The sequence below is a fragment of the Synchiropus splendidus genome, chromosome 19 (assembly GCF_027744825.2).
Source record: "Synchiropus splendidus isolate RoL2022-P1 chromosome 19, RoL_Sspl_1.0, whole genome shotgun sequence".
Classification (NCBI taxonomy): Eukaryota; Metazoa; Chordata; class Actinopteri; order Syngnathiformes; family Callionymidae; genus Synchiropus; species Synchiropus splendidus.
In genome coordinates, this window is record NC_071352.1 from 7877597 (window position 1) to 7896826 (window position 19230).

A 19230-nucleotide genomic window follows, 5' to 3' on the forward strand; every position below is an offset into this window, starting at 1 on the left:
GGTCACATCAGTTTTTCTGTTTCAGAAAATGCTGTTAAACTCTGCGATATTAGCATCCCTGTATTTTAGCTAAATCTGGAAAAGGCTGCTTGGAGTGGAGACAGGCAGCAAAGCCAGATGACTCCAATAGAACCTGATAATTCAGTGCTTTGAAACTGTACAGTCAGGGTCAGCAAATCGATCCACATTACTGTCCGTAGCAGACCTGGTCCATGTGAAGTCCAGGGGCCCCATTTACAGTTTATATATGGCCACTGTTATGTCAAAACACGTTTTATTTTGGACCAAAATGCATTTTTAATTAATCTAAAAACAATTTCATTATATATATTATATTTGTTTCTTGTTCTTTTTTGTTTTCCCCCCATATTTTATCTACTATAGAATATTTTTCAAATACTTTTTAGTGATATATATTCCATTTTCATATTGATAACTGAGTACTTTCTTTTATCAGTGTATTGTAAATATGGCTCACCTGGTTTCAATAACTTTTTTGAATAATGATCCATTTCTTAATAATATATATATATATATTTTATTCAAATTTGGTGTTAAATTTCATAAATTATTTGAAAAGTGAAACATTTTTACAAGAGCCAAACGCACGACTCTCAGTGTCAGCGATATTCTTTTGAAAATATCGATGTGAAGCAGTGAAACACCAGAATAATGACCGTCCCCATGAGCAATAGCCCAGTTTTTTGGAATCTCAAGTGGCATGGAGGACTTATGTAATGGGGCATTGTTTCCCTCTGGAGGGAAGGAAGTGGGTAATGAAAAGCTGTCCTCTGGTGATCCTGAGACATTACAGCACAGGTTATTACAGGAAGTTATTATCACGACTTATTAGTAGCAGGTAGCCAGCGATGGGCCGTGGCCACAGAAGTCATATGCGAACTCATGACGCAGCAGAATTCTGAAGAGGAAGGAGCTGGTGCGTGCAAGGAGCAGAATGGAAGTTGGGTATTGCACCATGCAGACAAAACTAACAAGCAACACACGTCTAAAACATATCTGTATATATTGGTGGCTGGAGAAAAACACTTCCAAGTCCCATAATGCACTGCAACTGGTTACAGGAGCGATAGGTTTAAAACTAATAGGCACTTTGTGCCTTTATAAAGAGCTAAAACTCCACTTTAGAAAAGAAACAAGGGCCAATATGTTCATTTTTAAGTCTTCAGAAGTTCAGCTCTCTGCTACATTCCTTCGCATATGCGGGTGTGGGAGCCACGGAACTGTTTTCAACTGGAAGTACCACGACTTGCTGCATCGGGGAGCAAAACAGATCATCATCACAGGATGTTCAGAGGCTTCAGACCTCGTAGAACATTAGCGTCGCCTTTCAAAGCAAAGATTTGCTTTTAAGATAAGCAAAGGAATGCCAGCTAGTGTTTGTTAACCTTTTAAAAGTAAATGTTAATTATTCACCAGGCAACCAAGATACAGCAGCCCCAAAACATCCAGGAATTTGAATAAAGCAACACGGAATGTTTTATTAAAATATACCTGAAACTTTTTACAGTTAGAGGTCTCAGGTGTGCCATGAAAAACTAGGTCACCCACGGAAAAAAAAGGTCACCTAGCTTTGCACCACCTTTGACCTTCAGTGCAACGTGTGTGCTCACAGAGCACAACTGTTTACATTGTTTGTTTGATGTCATCTGCCACCAGTGCTCCCCTCTTACCCTCCACCAGGCATCAACTAACCTGACATTGGCTCCGGTAACCACGGCAACCAGCGCCGACTTTATTTGCCAGATACATTCATCTGACCTGTTCGCGTTGGAGAGAAATGCATCACACTTCTATCCTGTGAAGCTCCAGCACCAGGGCTCAACACACATTGTCTGGTTTGAGCATTTTTCTATGGCTTTACATTTAATCGAATTCGCGTTGAACATAAAAGCTTGTTAATATAACGTCGGCTAGTGGCTCTTCTTTTGGGTAGAACTATTAAAATGATTAAATAAACAGACACTTTTATGGGTCAAGAGTAGCGCCATACTTTAATTAAATTTGAGCGGTCTTCAGTAATAACTTCTGAGGTCATGTTAAGGCTACAGGAAGTGCCTCCTTCCTTTGTCTATATAGAAAACAGGTTGTCAAAAGTATCACTGTATCCGGATACAATGCTAATTTGCCATGGTATCGCGACATGCTCATTCATTGTTCACAGCCATTAGCCATGGCTAGCTGCCTTTAGCTCGCTAACGTGACACAGACAAGTTTTCTTCTAGTAAAGACCACTGCTGCTGGATCCCAATTCCTCAGGAACTTTGAAAACAAACAGATGCGTGCAATCCAAGATGGCTTCCCCGGAACGTGAACAGGAAGTAAAAGCTTTGAATCAGTGAAATATAAACACATTCCGCCAATCCCTGCAGGTTTTATCGTTGTAAACAGAGCGTATTTATAAAGAACTTCCTTATATCCTGACAAAGCGTGCATGACAATAGCTTTTGTGGACATCGGTATGTTTGCTTCTGACTTCGTCGACTTGAACGTACTGAACTCTGTGATGTCATTTCCAGCGCTGACTTCTGCCTTTCAACTTCCGAGCGGGAACTGGAAGCCAGGTTTTTACCGAGGATTCTTTTTCCCAGGCGTCCTTCACAGTCCTGCTTAAGGTCCAACCTTAAAAGGCAGAGTCTTATGCTGAGAGTACTATTTTCTTTATTGTCTTTTAGTTCATCTGCAATTGTATTTTTACTTTTTAGGCCTTTTAGTATCTGAGAACGCTATTGTCCTGTATGTATCTTATCCTGAACATATCAAGTTTACAAATGTATTATTGAGACACAAGCATACGGTATACTTACAAGCACATTCAGAAATTCCGCTAGCACTATATTGTCAAGTCAACTGTCTCGACTACTCCCACGCCCCCACTTCTACGCAACCGTAACAAATGTTGATCCTATTTGAAATACAAACATAATCTTCATCACCATTGTTGTTAGCCGGCACGATGCTACGAACATCTCAGGGCACGCTCTTTCGTTCTCACATAGCAACAATTTTAGAACCTGTCGTGTTACGAACACATTACAGGAAACCCCAACATTGATACTGGTAACAAATCAATGTGTGCTCATCTGAACACTCTAACACGAGTATTCATAAAGTTTTATCTCATACTTGCTAATGCTAATGACGGCCCTTTAGCGGTAGGATTAGCAAGTCCAATGTTATCAGCAAAGCCAAGTTGAAGACACACAAAACATTTCCAGCTTAAACCACGATTTGCATGAACAACAGCTGAAAAAAACCCAACAATTACCTAAAGCTAAACTTGGAAAGCGCTGCTACAACCGTTCACAGGATGCATTCTGGTTTCATTCTGCGAGACAAGAGCACTGTGGGTGTAGTGTGGCCAATGCTGCTCAAAGTAGCAGCAGCCCCGAATGGAGACGATCTGCAGCCACAGGCGTCTTCGAACCATAACGCATGACCCACAAATGCGAGGCCATTGTCCCCCGCCACAGCACCATGAGTTCCGTCTCCTGTGTTATTACAGACGTAGCAATTACAGGGCACTGCATCAAAGATGTTGGCTGCTTCTATTTTCCTCTCCATGTTGACAAAACAGCATTTTTGTATTCATTTGCAATTTCTATAAACTTCATAATTCCATCGTCTACAGCGGCTGTGGCCTTGGAAAAAAAAAAAAAAAAAAAAAGATGTGATGAGTAAAAGAAAAGAGCGAATGTCTCTAAACCATCCACCCACGGACGTGCAGAGAAGGTGGGTGTATGGAGCAGTAGTCCTTCTCTCTGCATCACAGTCAAAGGCGCTGGGAACAAATCTGCTCATCCACAGGCAATGAATACAGTGATATCTGCAGCAGCTCATAATTCAGTCTCCTCACAGCCCTGGGCAGCGACAGGCACAAACTTGTTGATCCACTCAGGCACATGTTCCGCAGCTGAAGTCATTTTAAACTCCACTTATAATGAAGTCAGGAGGCCGACTGGTGACAACACACATGTTCGGGAAGGTAAATAGACACGGCTTAATTGAAGTTTTGGCACACGGTGGTGGAGGATGACACAAAACAAGACAGTGTACCAACATCAGCCCGAGTGGGTCGGCCAAACCTTCCTCTTTATCTCTTCCCTCCGAAGTGTTTTTGAGCCATGATATGACAGAGGAAGAATAAAAGCACGTTGTTGCTAAGAGACCACCTGTTCACATCTCCCACATACATGATCGCGGTGAAACTGTCCTCCTCTTATCACCGCCAGAATATCGCTTGAGCCGGGGAATGTCACGACAATATCTCAGCCAAGAAAGAAAGCCGTTACATAACAAGATATCTATAAGACCGAAAATATATCTGCAAGACAAAAAAAAAGGTGAAGCAGCGTTTTTACCAAACGGAATTTGCCAGCAGTGATTACACAATAGAGATCTTAACGTCGAAGTTTGATCAAGTACAAGTCTTCTGCTCCAGAATCCGTTTAGGGAAATGTGTTTTCCAGGCTGTGTTGACTGTGAGGGAGTGGTGCAGCCTGGGAAATGAGTGTTGTCCCGAGGGCCGGTGGAGACGTGACACACCCTTCTATTGCTTTACCTGCTTGGGTGTGTTCAGAGCCTGCACTGAAAGCACCAGGCGTTGAGCTCAACGCTCTTTCTGTGAACAGTTTTTTGAATATCCAGTCGCGTGTCGAAAAGTTCAGTTAAATAACTACACTCGTGTTAGCGATCCCAGCTACTTAGGGTGAGAGGGAGGGGACATCCAGGACGGGTCACCAGTCCATCACAGGGCACAAACAATCTGAATTATCCTCTGTGGTTCGGGAGTGTAGGAGGAAACCAGAGTGCCAAGAGGAAACCAACACAGGTCACACTTCCTTGTGCAGTGCATGATTCACACATCGCCGCTAAAAAAATACAAGTATTTAAGCTAGCAAGTCACTATTTCGACTTTCTCTGAGCCGTTTAAGTTTCCCCATCAAATTAAGACACATTTTCTTCAGGGCCCCTCTATATATGTGGCCCATTCTGGAATTCAGCCACTCACCCCTGTTAGGCAGTGAAACAAGCCCACTTGCCTCACAACAATACCATCCAGGCTTTTAGCTAGGATGGTGTCTGGGCGTCTGCAAAACATGAAAAAATGGACGCCCGATTCACGACCGTAGTTATACGGTATAGCCACATACCAGCGCAATCTAGCGGCCAAGCTACGGTCGAGAATCGGGCGTCCATTTTTTCATGTTTTGCAGACGCCCAGACGCCCTCCTAGCAAAAAGCCTGACACCATCTCTCCCATTTATCAACTTGGGAGTCGCACCAGAGACATTCAGAATACGATGCATTTCCATTGACAACTATAGACAATAGTGTCTCACCAGTTAATCTTCAAGAAAGTGGACATCCTAGAACCCTATAGAACATTCGAGCAACATCTAATTTCACTGTCGGAAGTTGCTAAAAAGTCGACCGGAGTCTCAAGCTCTTTATCACGCCTGGATCGACTCGCTGTACTCGGCCCGCTTCGATTAATCTGCAAGTTCACTTCAAGGCGTCCTCCCCCTCTCCGGTAAGCACTCGAACCTCATCGAACGGCCGAGGCTTAAGAGGCTTGACCTGCTGCTCCACCTCTCTCTGTCAGCCAGCGACACCGGCAGCTGCTGGGATACATGCAGCCCCGTCAGTCTTAAGTATCTGTCTCACCCCGTCAGCATGGGAGTGACTGAACTTGAATTTAGCTGGAGAGGGAGGAGAGCTGAGGTGAGTCATATAGGATTAGGCAGGGATTGCTGGGTTGACTCCGGTATGACTTTTTGAAAAAAAAAAAAAAAAGGAGTGCCTGTGGCCTTTAGCTGCGAACTGAGATCCAGAACACTGTCTTCCCCTTTAAACACGCTGAATCAGGCTAACGTGAGTCACAGCCGCCGTCTCCCCAGTGATTACCTGTTTCAGTTCGGTTGCTCTCCTCAGAGACGCCTACAAGCGTTCGACACCAGATAAGAACAATTACACAACAAAAGAGGTTCATATGCGATTTAGACTCGGCCATGAATAGCTTGATCTGCTCCTGGAGTCATGTGACCAACAAGCAGCCTGAAGGTGTCAGGAGAGTAAATGAGAATAAAACGCTGGTAAAAAAGGTAGTTAAAAAAAAAAACATTCTTCCATTCAGCCCGAGGATGAGAAGTGCCTCATGGATTTGACTCGTGAACTCAAAGGAGGACCTTGAGCTATTAAGTTTGCTTCTAAGAGGTAACTGAATGAATAATAAATATCTCTCTTGAAGGCTGAAAAGTTTTTTGGTGGACTTTGGTGGTCTTTCTCAGTCGGTGTAATTCCATCAACCTAGCGGACAAAATGGAACTTGAGTTCGTAATAAAGAAACTAATAGCCGTGTTAGCCGATAATGGAATCCATGAGCTGAAAAATTCTATTCTGATATGACACATTTGGCTGATGATACAATGACCGTCGATGTCATTAGGTCCTCTTTGATGACACTATCAACAGGGTAGTTTTGACAAATGCCTGATACTTAGCTTAGAGGGGAATGATGCGTGTCTTTGATGCGTCTGCACTGTGCACCGTTTCCTGCCTGCCTCTTTCTGCGTGTGCACCCGGGGTCTTGCATCATCACACCAACTTTATATCTCCAAAGAAAAGTCAATTTGAATGAGCAGGTCATGTACTATGTACTCATGTACAACGGGTTCTTCCTTCCTTCCAGAGACTAAAGATTCTTTTGGACTTTCTAACCGTTTCCACTGTGTCAGACACACACAGGTTTTGGCTGCGTGACTCGCACGGTGCACTCCACTGACCATCAGAGATCCGAGCTGTCAGGCCTGTGACTGGACACTATCACAACACAGACTTGCACTTGAGTCAGTCACAGCTGGAGGCAGAGGGTGAGGATATAGACAATTCACCGAACTGCATGTTGAATGACTGAACGTCGGCAGGTGTTAACTTCGCCAGCCTGGTGACTGACACAGGATGTGGACCAGCTCTAAACGCAGACGGCTATAAATGTCGCCGTCCCATGTTGACACTGGAATTGGCAGCCGTCTGTCAGCCTCTGCTCATCTGACCTCCTTTCTGATGGATGTCTATAGGTAATAAGCCACTTCCTTTCACCTCATTCTCCACTTCCTCGGCCTGCTGAGTCGGAATACAACACAGCACAACATTGGTCAAGTAAATAAGATGAAGATATGCACGAGATAAACCCATTTAATAAGGCCAATTGAGCAATTTCACGTGTGTCTACATGTCATTTAGGCCGTGCAATTTTGCCCAGTTCTTTGTCTGCGGGGTTTTGTGCCAGGCTGTTTTAGGCAGAACAGGTTTGAGTGTCGAAATCCCTATGGGGAAAATGTTTACTTGTTGCAACAGAGGAGCCCAACCTCGCCTGCCCGTCACACACACACTGACACCAGGAATGCAATACGTCTCCGTTTAAGATAGGAACCCATACACCAACTGGATACTAAAGCGTATTTTCAGTGTAGTTGTCTGGACATGTGTTAAAGTGAGACGTTTTCAACCTCACCGTGTCAAAAGGTGCGTTGAATAAGTGACCTATTATGTGGAGATATGTAGGTTAAGGCGTAGAATCGATTGGTGATCGATGAAACAACCAGGTGCCTTACGCAGTAAAATGCCTCGGAGCGCATTAAAATGGCTCATATTTCGACTCAAATGCATTTTAGAGTCGGTAAGAAGGGCTAAACAGCGCGGGTGTGGCGTAACTGAAACTTTATTTGTTAGTTAGTGAATTACCTTGTAGACATTTTCCGTCAGGCGGTGGACCTCGTCGGTGCGAGACATCGTGGAATCTTCGGCCAGGACCATAAACGGTTTTGTTGTCTCTCCGCAAAAGGTGTATCCGAGTGTAAAGACGAGTTCGTCTCGAGGCGGCGTGTCTGCGGGAGACGATGCTGCGGCCGTGGAAGCCCACTCACACTGAACACACCTTCCCTCGCCAACCTACAGCTGACAGCCCGCTGGGGCGTTCGCGCTCACCTCCGATTTCCCACGCTCGCGCCAACTTGAAACACACAATATGCGCCTGAGAAATATTAAAAACGAACGCTGCTCCTCGGCGACATAAACGCTATCAATCGATGTTGTGTTTGTTTCGGGTTTGGATCTTCAAAAAGCCCAATTTCGCTTGTGTTTGACGCTGAGCGCTGAAGATTCCCACGGCACTCGAACGCAACAGTCTTCTGAAAGAGCAGATTTGCTGGCCGCCCACACGTTTCTCTATCTCTTGAATTCCTTCATTGGCAAAACGAACTGTCTTATGTTCACCTATGTAGCCTCTTACTTATTGAACATTCGTTTGTTCCCAGGGATCTGGAGTCTATCCCAGCTACCGAGGGGCACCAGGGACACTCCAGTGATTCACACAATATGGAGAGTCAGCCACAAAAAACAAGGCAATTCGACCAAGGTTTAACCTCTCCCAGTACATAGTAATTACATGTTAATATAGACAACTATATTGTATTAGAAATTGAAACAGGGTCACACAAAAAGACATGTATTTACACAAATTGGCTTCAACATTACACGCTCAAATAGTGCTCTACATTCTGTCCAAATTCGCCTCCATTTCATTCCAATATTTGGAGTTGGTCATAATTTTTTGTGCAAAAAGAGAGAAAACTTTCCCATGCACAAGATGCACTTCTGATCTTGTGTAGATGCACAGACTGTTTCATACGGGCAGAAAGAAAGCGGGACCATCTAAAGTTGTAAAATATACAACAGAAAAAAGGCTAAACTTTGAGAGTTAAATTCACATCAAACTTACTGTGCTATACTACTACTCATACCCTGGTTTCTGCCAGTTAAGTGGGCCTCCAACGTTTAAAAAAAAAAGACTAGAGCGACCCCTGGTGGACAAGAAGGCTCAGTGAACAAACGTCTGTGAAGCGCTGCTCAATTTATTAAGAAACCGTTATAAATACTGTGGTCAGTGAACACATATTAGTGGAGACAATAATAATGTAACTAAAACTAAGGAGTACTATGCTGCCAGCATCTCTCTTCCTTTCTTCGTGGCCTTTTTTCTTTCTAAAAACAGAGAGAAACACATCGATTATGTTTTGAAGCGTGACAGGGGGCATGTTTCATGGTACCAGAGGCAGCTTGGGCCACTTCTGGGACTTCAGGTACGGGCTCGGACGGGACCTCTGGAAGCGATACATCTTCTCCCTGAAAGTAGATAAAGACATTTTTCCATCTTAAAATATCCATGGCTAATATTGTTATTGGCAAAAGTAGGCAGAATCAGGAAGGTGGAACAACATGAATCAAGGACACTGCACCATAACTCAAGTTAAAAAGCAGTGGTGGCTGACTAGAACCTGGACGTGATGTGTTGAGTGAGCCCATATGTCAACAGGAATATATTAAATATACTAAAATATATTAAAAAACACACGCTGTGAGTGAATTTACTGCCCAAGATTGGAGGCCAGAGTTACAATCCAGTCAGATCACTACAATATTGAGTGTGTGAACTGACCTCAATGATAAAATCTAATATCAAATTCAATGTAAAAACACAATATTATTGTCTTTACTATATTTCAGACAGTGTGTTTGAGGGTTTATGAATTTAATTATGTTATAACCCGGTGTGTTTTGGTGGCTTATGTGAGCTTAAATAACATGCTAAAAATATGGTGTCCCCTTTATTAACTTCACTTAAACTCATCCATCTTTACTTGTAACATTTGAAATAATCAGATAAGCAACAATTAAGATTTAAAAAAAGAATTATCGTTATCATATTTGTCTGCCGAAGAATTCCCTCAGCTAGACCACACAGCACCCTAAAATAAGAGATTTCATTGAAAATAGTTGTTCAAAATGATCCAGTTTCACCTCATTTGTCCGGAGATAGAGGTGGGCGATATGTTGACATTAATGCTCCAGTGTGTTGATGCTCTGATCTGTCCGTCAGTCAAAGCAGCGCTGCTGTGGTGCGCACCGCTCCTCTTCCCACACACTTACAGAGAAGATGGTGCTCACATGCGCAGCTTCCAGCTGATGCGCCTCTAACTTGACCACACACCTTCACCACAGAACCATGGATCCTTGTTGGACCCGCGACGCCAAAGACTGTCTGCACCGCAGAGCTAACAGAGCTCACGGCTAACGTGACGTCTCACTTCAAAACTTTATTGATACTCATGGACTGTAAAAGTTTGCTTTGTGGTTTAAAAGCTGGCGAAAAACTAAATGCACAACAAAATACATGTGCTCCAAAATGAAAAGAGAGAAAGAATCATTGTTTTTATGAAGCAAGTTCAGGCAAAGAACGCTAGGGATTTGTCTGGAAACTCAAAACTACAATAAAATCATGCAAAAGAGAAGTGATAAAATTGAAACAATTATTTAAAGTAAGTCAATAAATAAATAAATCATGATATATTTTGCCATATTGCCCGCCCTTTTCTGGACACATTTTTAATACATTTTCTGCAATTTGTTTCCGCAAATATCCTGGCAAAGTAACAACTGAGTGTCAGTAGCTACAGTGTTTCACAAATGAAATTTTTCTATAGGACAAGTGCACTTTAGCTGAGGTTCTTTGGTGGTGAGTCTCACGATTTTTTCAATGAACCAAGGCTGGCTAGAAAAAGCTTGAAAAACACTGTCCTAGAGTAGGTGGCCTTTATATTTAAACTACTGGCAAGTATTATGCAATAATGGAGGTGATTCATGGTTGGGAAACTTTGTGGAGGTCATTTTCAGGGCTCTAAAATTCATCAAAGTAATCACTTTATTTCCCCCCAAAGCATTAGTCAAGCTGTTTAAGTCCTCAGTGAGGTGAGGCTGATGAAGGAACCCACCTCAGTGATCTCACGAAGCTCTGCCAGAATAGCGTCGTCGTCCTCCTGTGTTAGAGCTCCAGCCAGCAGCTCATCTATTTGCTGTATCAGAAAAGGTAAATATACATATAGATATGTGTGTGTGTATGACATGAACTACAGTGGCAGAGACGATATGAGAGGAGAACCTTTTGGTATTCAATGGCGTCCTGGGTCTCCTCCATGATCCGCTCCACGTCCTCTATGGACATGATCTGTCACAAACACAGAGAGGAAGCCAGCGTCACAAATGAGGAGGTTTGGAAGCCAGGAGAAGCTGGTGTCTCCTGGCGATGCTGAGAATTTGATGAGTGTGATGTGTGTACGCTGTGTCTAAGGATGTGCAGCTGTCACGCTGCTGTAGTCAAGGCTTTACTTCTTAATCCGTTAATCTTCAAACAATGTGAGCCAGCTATGCTAACACAAACCACGCGGCGCCCGCGAGGATCATTTTGCAGAAGACGCTCTTAAAAGCAGCACATATCAGAAAACCACATTCACTCGGCAGCAAAATGTAAACTGATTCAATAACTTTTAATGCTAATAAGATAAAGTGGACAGCATCAAAAATGCTATGCTAAATCTCAAAATGCACTGCAACAGTTTCACTGTCCGTCTTGTTTTGACTATACGCTCATTTGCATCCACACAAGATGACTTTTTAACCTTATATCAAAATTGTCAAATACATTCTGCATTAAATATTCTCAACTATCTCAAACGGACAGCAGGGGGGAGCAGCGCCACTGAGTTATCTCCCACTGTTAAATAAAGAAGATTCCTGAATCCAGACAAAAATTCCCAGATCCCCAAAATGAATCATTTGTTCCTCATTTCCTTCCACATATTTCCTGAAAATCCGATCCAAATCCATAACTTCTCAAGCTATTTTGAGTACGGACGGAAAGACACTTTTGAAAGCATAACCTCCTTTGCAGCAGTAATAATATTAATGCTAAAAAAATAATAAATGTCGGAAAATAATTCAGTAGCAAAATAAAATCACAATAACTGTTGAGTTATTATTCTAATACTGTATATAGACTCAATAAAATCACATGAGCAAACACATATTTCTAGGCTATATTCAAATCTTTCCAAGGACTCAAAGAATGAGACGATACCTCATGCATTCTCTTCAGACACTCGTTTCCAACCTTCAGCCCCTCCACGACTTTCATTTCCACTTGCATGAATTCAATATCTTGAACCTGCAGAGAGATATTCTGTGGTAAATATTGACATTTAAATAGATTCGCAAAAAATATTGCTGCACAAAAAATAAGTTTGTAACACCCAGATCAAAACATTTACTTTGCTAATAATAGGAATAATAAATAATAAAGTTCAATTTCTATCAAGTAGCATAAGGCCATATGTTGAAGTGGGATGGTTCATAACAGATATTAATGTGATCAAACATGAATGGATTTGGTTACAAGTAATTCAGTGTTGCAATTTCTTGATCTTCAAACTGTGTTTATTTACAGAAAGATGTGTGGGGGATTAAGATTTTGCTGAGCAACTTTTCTCAACTGAAACCCTGGAATAGTCATGAATCACACACAGTAATCGTAATACCATCTGCTCCAGGTTTGAAATCTGATTTTCCGTCTTGTCTAGCAGCTGATCCTGGTAGCGCTTCTTCTTCAGCAGCAGTAGAGCCTTTCTGCAATGACAAGCAGATCGAACAGCAATGCACCAATAAGACTCTCTCATGCATGTGTGCGCTGCACAAACATCATGAAGTGAGTCTCGTGCGGATCCCTTTGGGGATTTGACCATCTGCAATATCTGTGATATTCTGAAAAGCAGAAGCTTGGCAGAAGTACAAACTTAACCAGATACATAACACACAGCAGTCCGTGAACATCTTTATGAGCGAAACATGGCTGACAACAAAACCTGGCGTAAATAGAGCCATGTTTCATGATGCCACATACAACACCAACCTGCCTCAGAAAACGACCGATAGTCACATCCAGATCTTTATGTCTTCATTACATATGGCAGCAGAAAGATGCAGCATAGAATGATGAGACAGGTTTGGTTAGCATGACAAATTTGCTGACTAAATTTATTATCCACAGTCGAAAATGTGGCGGACCATCAACATCAACAGTGTGTTTCGGTATCATGTGGGGGGTCAAGCTCTGGGCCGTCTATAGCACCAAATTTAAACCAAACCGCTTACAAATATGTATATATATATATATATATATATATATATATATATATATATATATATATATATATACAGTTGCATTTTTAAGGGGAACTGGGGACATGTTTGCTTTCTCCAATAAGGTAAAAATCATGGTCTTTGTGTGATTATTAACAAATCCCACTAACAGTCAAGTCACTAGCAAGTTGTCAGAGATGAATATTGTCATAATAATTACTCTTTTTTGCCATTTTTCAGCAAATCCTTTGCCAGCTGTCGCTCTTTTTCCAGCTGAAGGTTGATCTTCTTCTGGTACTGCTTCAGTTTATCTCTCTGTTGTTTCAATTGCTATGAAAAATGAAAATTATATCATTCAGTGAATCGCAGTGACAGGTTTGAATAAGTCACTCTGGACATGCTACACTGACGATTGAAATAAATATGAGTAACATCAACAGCTAGGAAACATAAAAATACCATAATTTAGAAGTGAATTCATTCAGATATAGATATTATAATTAATTTATAATACACACGTTCAAGACATGAATAGAACAATTTAGCACATGGGTTAAAATTAGATATTTAAATGAAAAACACATCATGAAATCCGTGTATTATGCCACAGGCAGTAATCTCCCCGTTAGCCGCAGTTAGCTCACCAGAACGGCGATGTCTTGCTCCGTTATACGAGAAGGCTGGGTCTTTCTGCCAAATACGTTTCCCATTATCTACACACACCGCCGCCTCCACGTCTTCCTTCATCAGCAGACATGAAACTCACATCTTCAAACACAGTTTGAAAATATTTTAGCCCGAACACCGGCTAGAATGCTAACGCACGTCGGCCATGTTTACATTGTTGTTGTGATAGTATGGCAAAGAAGGAGGGTCAAACCATGACCAAACTGCGCTTTCCGGATGAAATTACGTTTATTAAAAAGGCGAAGGAAATGCTGACAAAATAGTGTATACTTCTTCGAATAACAGATGAAAAACAAGTGCAAACATTTGAATGGAAATTAAAATGAATTAAATTAAGCTGAATGTGTTTTAACATCATAACATTATATATGACACATTCAACAAGTGTTTCCCATTTTTTTTATTGAAATGCTTGACATTATAGTAGCAGTAAGCAATGAAGTCATTCAGGCAACATGTAGGAGAGACGCTCGAGGAGAAATATGAGGTACGGCGTAAGGAAGTTTAAAGTAACATGGAGATTTATGTCTGATCTGTCAGTCCATCATTGTCTGCAACTCTGGTCTATAAAACATTGAGATGCTTTGAGAAGTGGGAAGACAAGGATAACTGAATAAATAGAAGCCAAAATCTAGTCGGGATGGAGTTGAGGTAGGTTAGTGACAGCTCATGTTTGGCATCTACTGACAAAAGGTTGGTCCGCAGTTGTAAATAACACCACGAACAAAGCAAACGCTTTATGGACAAAACATGAGTGATGACTGTAGCTTGAAGATCCGAAGTTTTGTACAAGATAACTGTTGAGAAGATCTGGCTTCACACATGTCAGATTCAACACAGTGTTAAAAAAAACAATAATTGTAATTTCCTGCTCATCTGATGTTTTACTACATAGTCCACAACATGCAGAGAAATTCACCACTCATCCGGCTGCAGTATGAAAATATTTATTGTCTTGAAACCTCCTCCTTCCATGAGAAAGGGTGAAGAAAAGGCAGCGTGAGTCAGGCTTCTGTTCCGACGGCTACACCTGGAAGTCAGTCCCAAAGTGCCTGATCTGGGCCTCGCTCATAGAAAGATAGGCAGTCTTCATACTGGGTGAATACTGTAGAGGACAAAAGAAAAAAAAAACACATGAAGCACTTCATAAAATCCAGAAGATAGATAGAGAAATGCTTGGAGTTAGAGGAGCAAACGTAGGGTCAGAGGGCACGTTATACTCACATGTTAGTATCATCCAACAGTATGTCACACAGCACATCCTTGGTCATTATATTAGAGTACATAAAGGGCTTGAACGGAAAAAAAAGGGCAACGAAAGACGACTTACGGTTTTTGAAAGTCTTGAGTTAATAAATAAAAACAAAGACAAAAAGGTCAGTTACAACACAAGAGTTAATGTTAAAGCACTGTGATTGTTGTAGCATTCAAAGCAAATTCAGCAGGAAACCTCATGTTTACACACCATATCACTCTGTGCCTGTCAGTGTAAGAGCGGCAGGCACTTAAAAAAAAGGACTATCTATTATTTAGCTCTTGACATCACTACACTGACGCACTGATGCATGACTAAAATCATTACACTTGGCAGGAACACTAGCGGAAACCATCTGGAATGTCCAGTAGAGGGCAGTCTTTCATCACCAGCTGGTGTTTTTTTGTTCAGTCTCAGGCTGTGTTCCTGTTGCATGCAGTGATGTGGTGCATGCAATCATCACACTTGGGACACAAGGGCCCCGTAGGTCCAACGCACCGAGGGAGGCGGCGATCGTCGCCCTATCAGCGGCATGTTCTCATAGCGCGGGCTCCCGCCAAACAGCATCGACTGATTCCTTTGACAAAGGGAAAGAAGGGCATTGAGAGATTTAAAACAGATGTGGTGGTATTTTGTCCTAAGCTACCCTTCTTACATGTACTCAGGGGCAGGCAAGACATTAGAGGCAGACGGCGGGGGCAGTTGAAGACCAGCCTGGCTGCCAATGCTGCTTGAATAGCTACAGAAACTGTGGATATCCGACCTTCTGGGGTTGTAGGAGAGCCGGCGCGCCTGGGGGTTGAAGGGATCCTCCTCATCGATGTCGTCGTACTCCTTCTCCCTGCGCAGAAAACAGAGAGTGAGCCGGGCGGCCTGATGCTTGGCAGGGCTGCACAGTGGGCCGCACGTAATGAGAAAAGGGTTGTCTGGCGCTGACCTGCTGCCCATTAGTGTCCACACTCGGAAAATAGTACACAGCATGGCGGAGAGTGCGCTGGCTGCCAGCAGAGAGAACAAAGAGAGGTAGAGGAGCCCTTCCACCCCGTCGTAGCACACACCTATTAAGGCATCCAAGTAGTCCTGCGGACAAATGGAGCCGGAAGAGGCCAGTCAGAACAGAAAGTGGAAATTAAATCAGCGGGAATGACATCTTAACTTCAAATGGAAATGTATTCGGATTTGATTAAAAACTTGCTCCGTCATAAGCTGGGCTTCTACAGAACTTTTGAGGGCACTTTTAGACCACACAGAGAATGGCTTCAGCTCCATGTTTGTTGATGAACCAAAACAACACGATGGAGGATGTTTTCTAGTTCTTATCCAAGGATGAGTCGAGGGGGCAGCAGCTGGAGCGAAGAGGCCCATGCTGATCTCAGTACCGTATGGTTCATTTGTGTTTATAGTGAAGGCAAAAGTTATTTATTTGACAATACAGAGTGAAGTTTTAGGAGCAAAGGCATCTGGTGTTTCCACACAACAGATGCCTTCACTTCTTGACTTTACATGCAAATGGATTTGCATGTCAGTCAATGGAGAGGCGCGACTATGTGTAACAACGGAGCGAGGGAGACGATGTGTTTCAGGCATCATGTGTGGCATTAAACACTCTAGTAAAACAAAAATATCAGCGATAAGTCGCGGTGCAATAGCCAATCAGAAGCCAGATTTTATAAGGTAAAAGAGAAGCTTAGGAGGATGTGATGGAACCAGACACATTGGAGTCCAAATCCTTTTGCTTCCAATATACTTCTACCGTCCATAAAGGGCTACTATTCATCCTAACCTACCCGCCATTTTGACTCAGACCCACCTATGCCACCAGATAGACCGACTTCTAACGCGACTTGTGAGACACTGCTTTGGTCGAACACCTTGTTTGTTTACATAGTGTCAATGTCTGTCACTCTGTTATCATTGCAATGGGTAGATGAGGCATCATGAAACAGTATTGAGGTCTGATGAAACACTGTCCGAATTTACAGAGGCTACACTAGATGGCGCTCTTGGTTTAGAAATGATGTGAGGTTTCATTGCATTACTAGCTCAAATCCACACATTTTACAGCAGAGAGCAGCATCTGGTGGCCTCCGAAAATCATTACACTGTTTCATGAAACCTCATCTACCTATCACTATTGTCCACTACCAAAAACACAAATGACTTGAAAGTGGCGAGGGCAACAATATCAGCAGATAAAACAAACGCACATTACTGGCCACCACAGGTCACAAATAAATGTTTGAATACAGGATACAGTTTTCAAAGATAAACTATATCACGATATAAAGACAATATAGCAAAAAAAAAATTGCTCATGTGGACCCTCGGAAAATGAATTGGGCTTTATGGGAATGGAGAGAAGAGAATGAAGCTTGTCTTGAGGTCACTGTGCTCGGAGGACGACTCTCTCTGAGCAGGACGCGGTTCCTTATCCAAAAATTTCCGACACCACCACACTTGTAGAAACAATCGGAAAACATCATGAGTCAGGTTCCTTCAGCTGAACCGAGTCCTGCTTTAATCCAACCTCAGCGTTTTCCATCAGGAATCTCACTAAAACCAGGCTGAGCGGGAGTCATGTCCATAATTTATCTACAGCAGAGCCTTTTCTATTCCGTCACATGCCGCAGCTCTTTTGTCTCAGAGTTCTTCTTTAGTTTATTTTCTCTTTTTGTCAGTTGACTGGCGGTTCTTGTCTTACTTCCCCTACACTCCAACCAAGATCACATGCTTCCTGTTGCTAAGCAGCCTTTTGAAGAAGTTTGCTGGAGCGTTTGCGTCACTATTAACTACTCGTACTGATATTTTGCTGAGTAAGGAACAGTGTGACAAGGCAGCTATCGGTCGAATCATCTGGGGGATTCCTGATCGCAGATACAAGGAGGTGAAACAGAAGAGCGTCTCCAGGATGAGCAGGGTCCACGGTCGATATTCTTGGGCCATTAATTATCACTGTCAACCTGGGGCTCATGAAGGGGGAACATTTTAATTGAGAATGTGTGGGACAATATAATTGGACGGAACGTTTAAAATATGGACTAGAATGAGCAGAAAAAAATGAGTAGTGAATCACAAGGAAAGAAAATTTAGGGAGAAAAAAAAAATAAATTCAATGGAAATAATTTATATTTAATTTTGCAAAATTATACATGACAAAAAACGATTTCTTCTGATGTGAGAAAATCTGGATAAATATTCCAAAATTAAAGTAAAAAATAAAATATAACAAAAAATCTGAGACAAAAAAAATCTTAATTATGAGACAAAACCTTTTTTGTTGCTCTTATATTTATTTTTTAACATAATTTTTAATTTAACACTGTGGGCCAAAGAAAGGCTGTAGGAGGGAAGCATGTGGTCCATGGACCAAACTGTGATTTTTCTGGGCACATTTCAAATGTAAACTATAATAATAATAATAATAATAATAATAATTATTATTATTATTATTATAAATGTATTTACTTGTTTTATTAAGTCAATAGATGAGGAGACATGGGCTTACAGAGTCTCATGGAAAATTGTTAAATGAATGTAAATTCAATTTCATTATCAGTAAATGGTGATATATTAGGAAACGTTATTAGGTAAATAGTCTATTAATGATGAAGTCTTGTAGTATTACAGTGAAATCAGTACTGAGATATGTAGTATATTTAAAAAATAAAAAAAATAGTATCACATTTGGCTAAAGACACCAACAAAATGGAGGTAACTGGACAAGTCTTAAAAGTCACAATACATAATACAAACATAATACCAACATATTAAATCATTTATGTCAACAATAACATTTTAGATTTTAAGAAAAAGAGATTGATATTTTGCTTCTGTGTTGCTCCAGTTTTGTGTGATAATTGCTGAGTGAGAGAAAAAGAGTGCAGCAGAGGCAGGAATAGTTTACAACATGTTTTCCAAAAAAAAAAAAAAAAAAAAAAAAAAAAAAAAAAAAAGTGTAAAAAGGGTTTGCACCAAGCCAGGACCGGAGGGAAAGATTACATCTCGACTTTTACTCAAGAAAAGACGGCTGGGGATCCCTGATAAACCGGGCTACAGATAAGTGATCAAAGACGAGGAGGTGCAGATGTAGTTCCTCTTTGTTGCCGCGGCCAGGAGCCGGTTCAGAATCACGCACCCGGCAGAAGCCAGGGGCTTTTGTTTTGTGGATCGAAGAGTCATTACAGTGGTGTACTGCCGGCTCGCATGTGTTGAAATACTTCGCTGTCCTTTTTATGTTT

General features: G+C 41.8%; 3 protein-coding genes and 1 long non-coding RNA gene across 17 annotated transcripts in view; 1 reads left to right on the forward strand and 3 right to left on the reverse strand.

Annotated features, from left to right (window-relative positions):
* baiap2a (BAR/IMD domain containing adaptor protein 2a) overlaps positions 1-8091 on the reverse strand; it is a 63587-nt gene extending 55496 nt beyond the window's left edge. For 3 of the 10 annotated variants that reach the window (XR_008413220.1, XM_053851884.1, XM_053851882.1), the window contains exon 1: positions 7765-8060. Coding sequence is in view for 7 of the 10 variants with exons in the window: in XM_053851884.1 (XP_053707859.1) it covers positions 7765-7836 (72 nt within the window). In the remaining 3 variants the exon portion in view is untranslated. Of the gene's footprint in view, positions 1-7764 lie in introns of all 10 variants that reach the window. The other 7 variants (XM_053851885.1, XM_053851887.1, XM_053851889.1 and 4 more) reach the window with 5 other exon arrangements.
* On the forward strand, positions 6616-8722 carry LOC128751094 (uncharacterized). Its single transcript, XR_008413222.1, has 3 exons — positions 6616-6890; positions 6945-7097; positions 8337-8722. It is a non-coding gene; the product is annotated as an uncharacterized LOC128751094 (long non-coding RNA).
* Positions 8723-8896: 174 nt separating this feature from the next.
* On the reverse strand, positions 8897-13907 carry LOC128751093 (charged multivesicular body protein 6-like). Its single transcript, XM_053851896.1, has 8 exons — positions 13695-13907; positions 13271-13380; positions 12450-12537; positions 11993-12079; positions 11018-11083; positions 10851-10931; positions 9129-9204; positions 8897-9063 (listed from the first exon to the last, which is right to left on the reverse strand). The coding sequence occupies exons 1-8, from the start codon at positions 13758-13760 to the stop codon at positions 9017-9019; spliced, it is 621 nt and encodes a 206-aa protein (XP_053707871.1). The 5' UTR covers positions 13761-13907; the 3' UTR covers positions 8897-9016.
* Positions 13908-13974: 67 nt separating this feature from the next.
* The window catches only part of ttyh2l (tweety homolog 2, like), a 38091-nt gene continuing 32835 nt past the window's right edge, over positions 13975-19230 (reverse strand). For 3 of the 5 annotated variants that reach the window (XM_053851894.1, XM_053851892.1, XM_053851895.1), the window contains 4 exons: positions 15930-16072; positions 15648-15833; positions 15491-15569; positions 13975-14842 (listed from right to left, as the gene is read on the reverse strand). In XM_053851894.1, the coding sequence (XP_053707869.1) occupies positions 14762-14842; positions 15491-15569; positions 15648-15833; positions 15930-16072 (489 nt within the window). In that variant the 3' untranslated portion in view covers positions 13975-14761. Of the gene's footprint in view, positions 14843-14961; positions 15570-15647; positions 15834-15929; positions 16073-19230 lie in introns of all 5 variants that reach the window. The other 2 variants (XM_053851893.1, XR_008413221.1) reach the window with 2 other exon arrangements.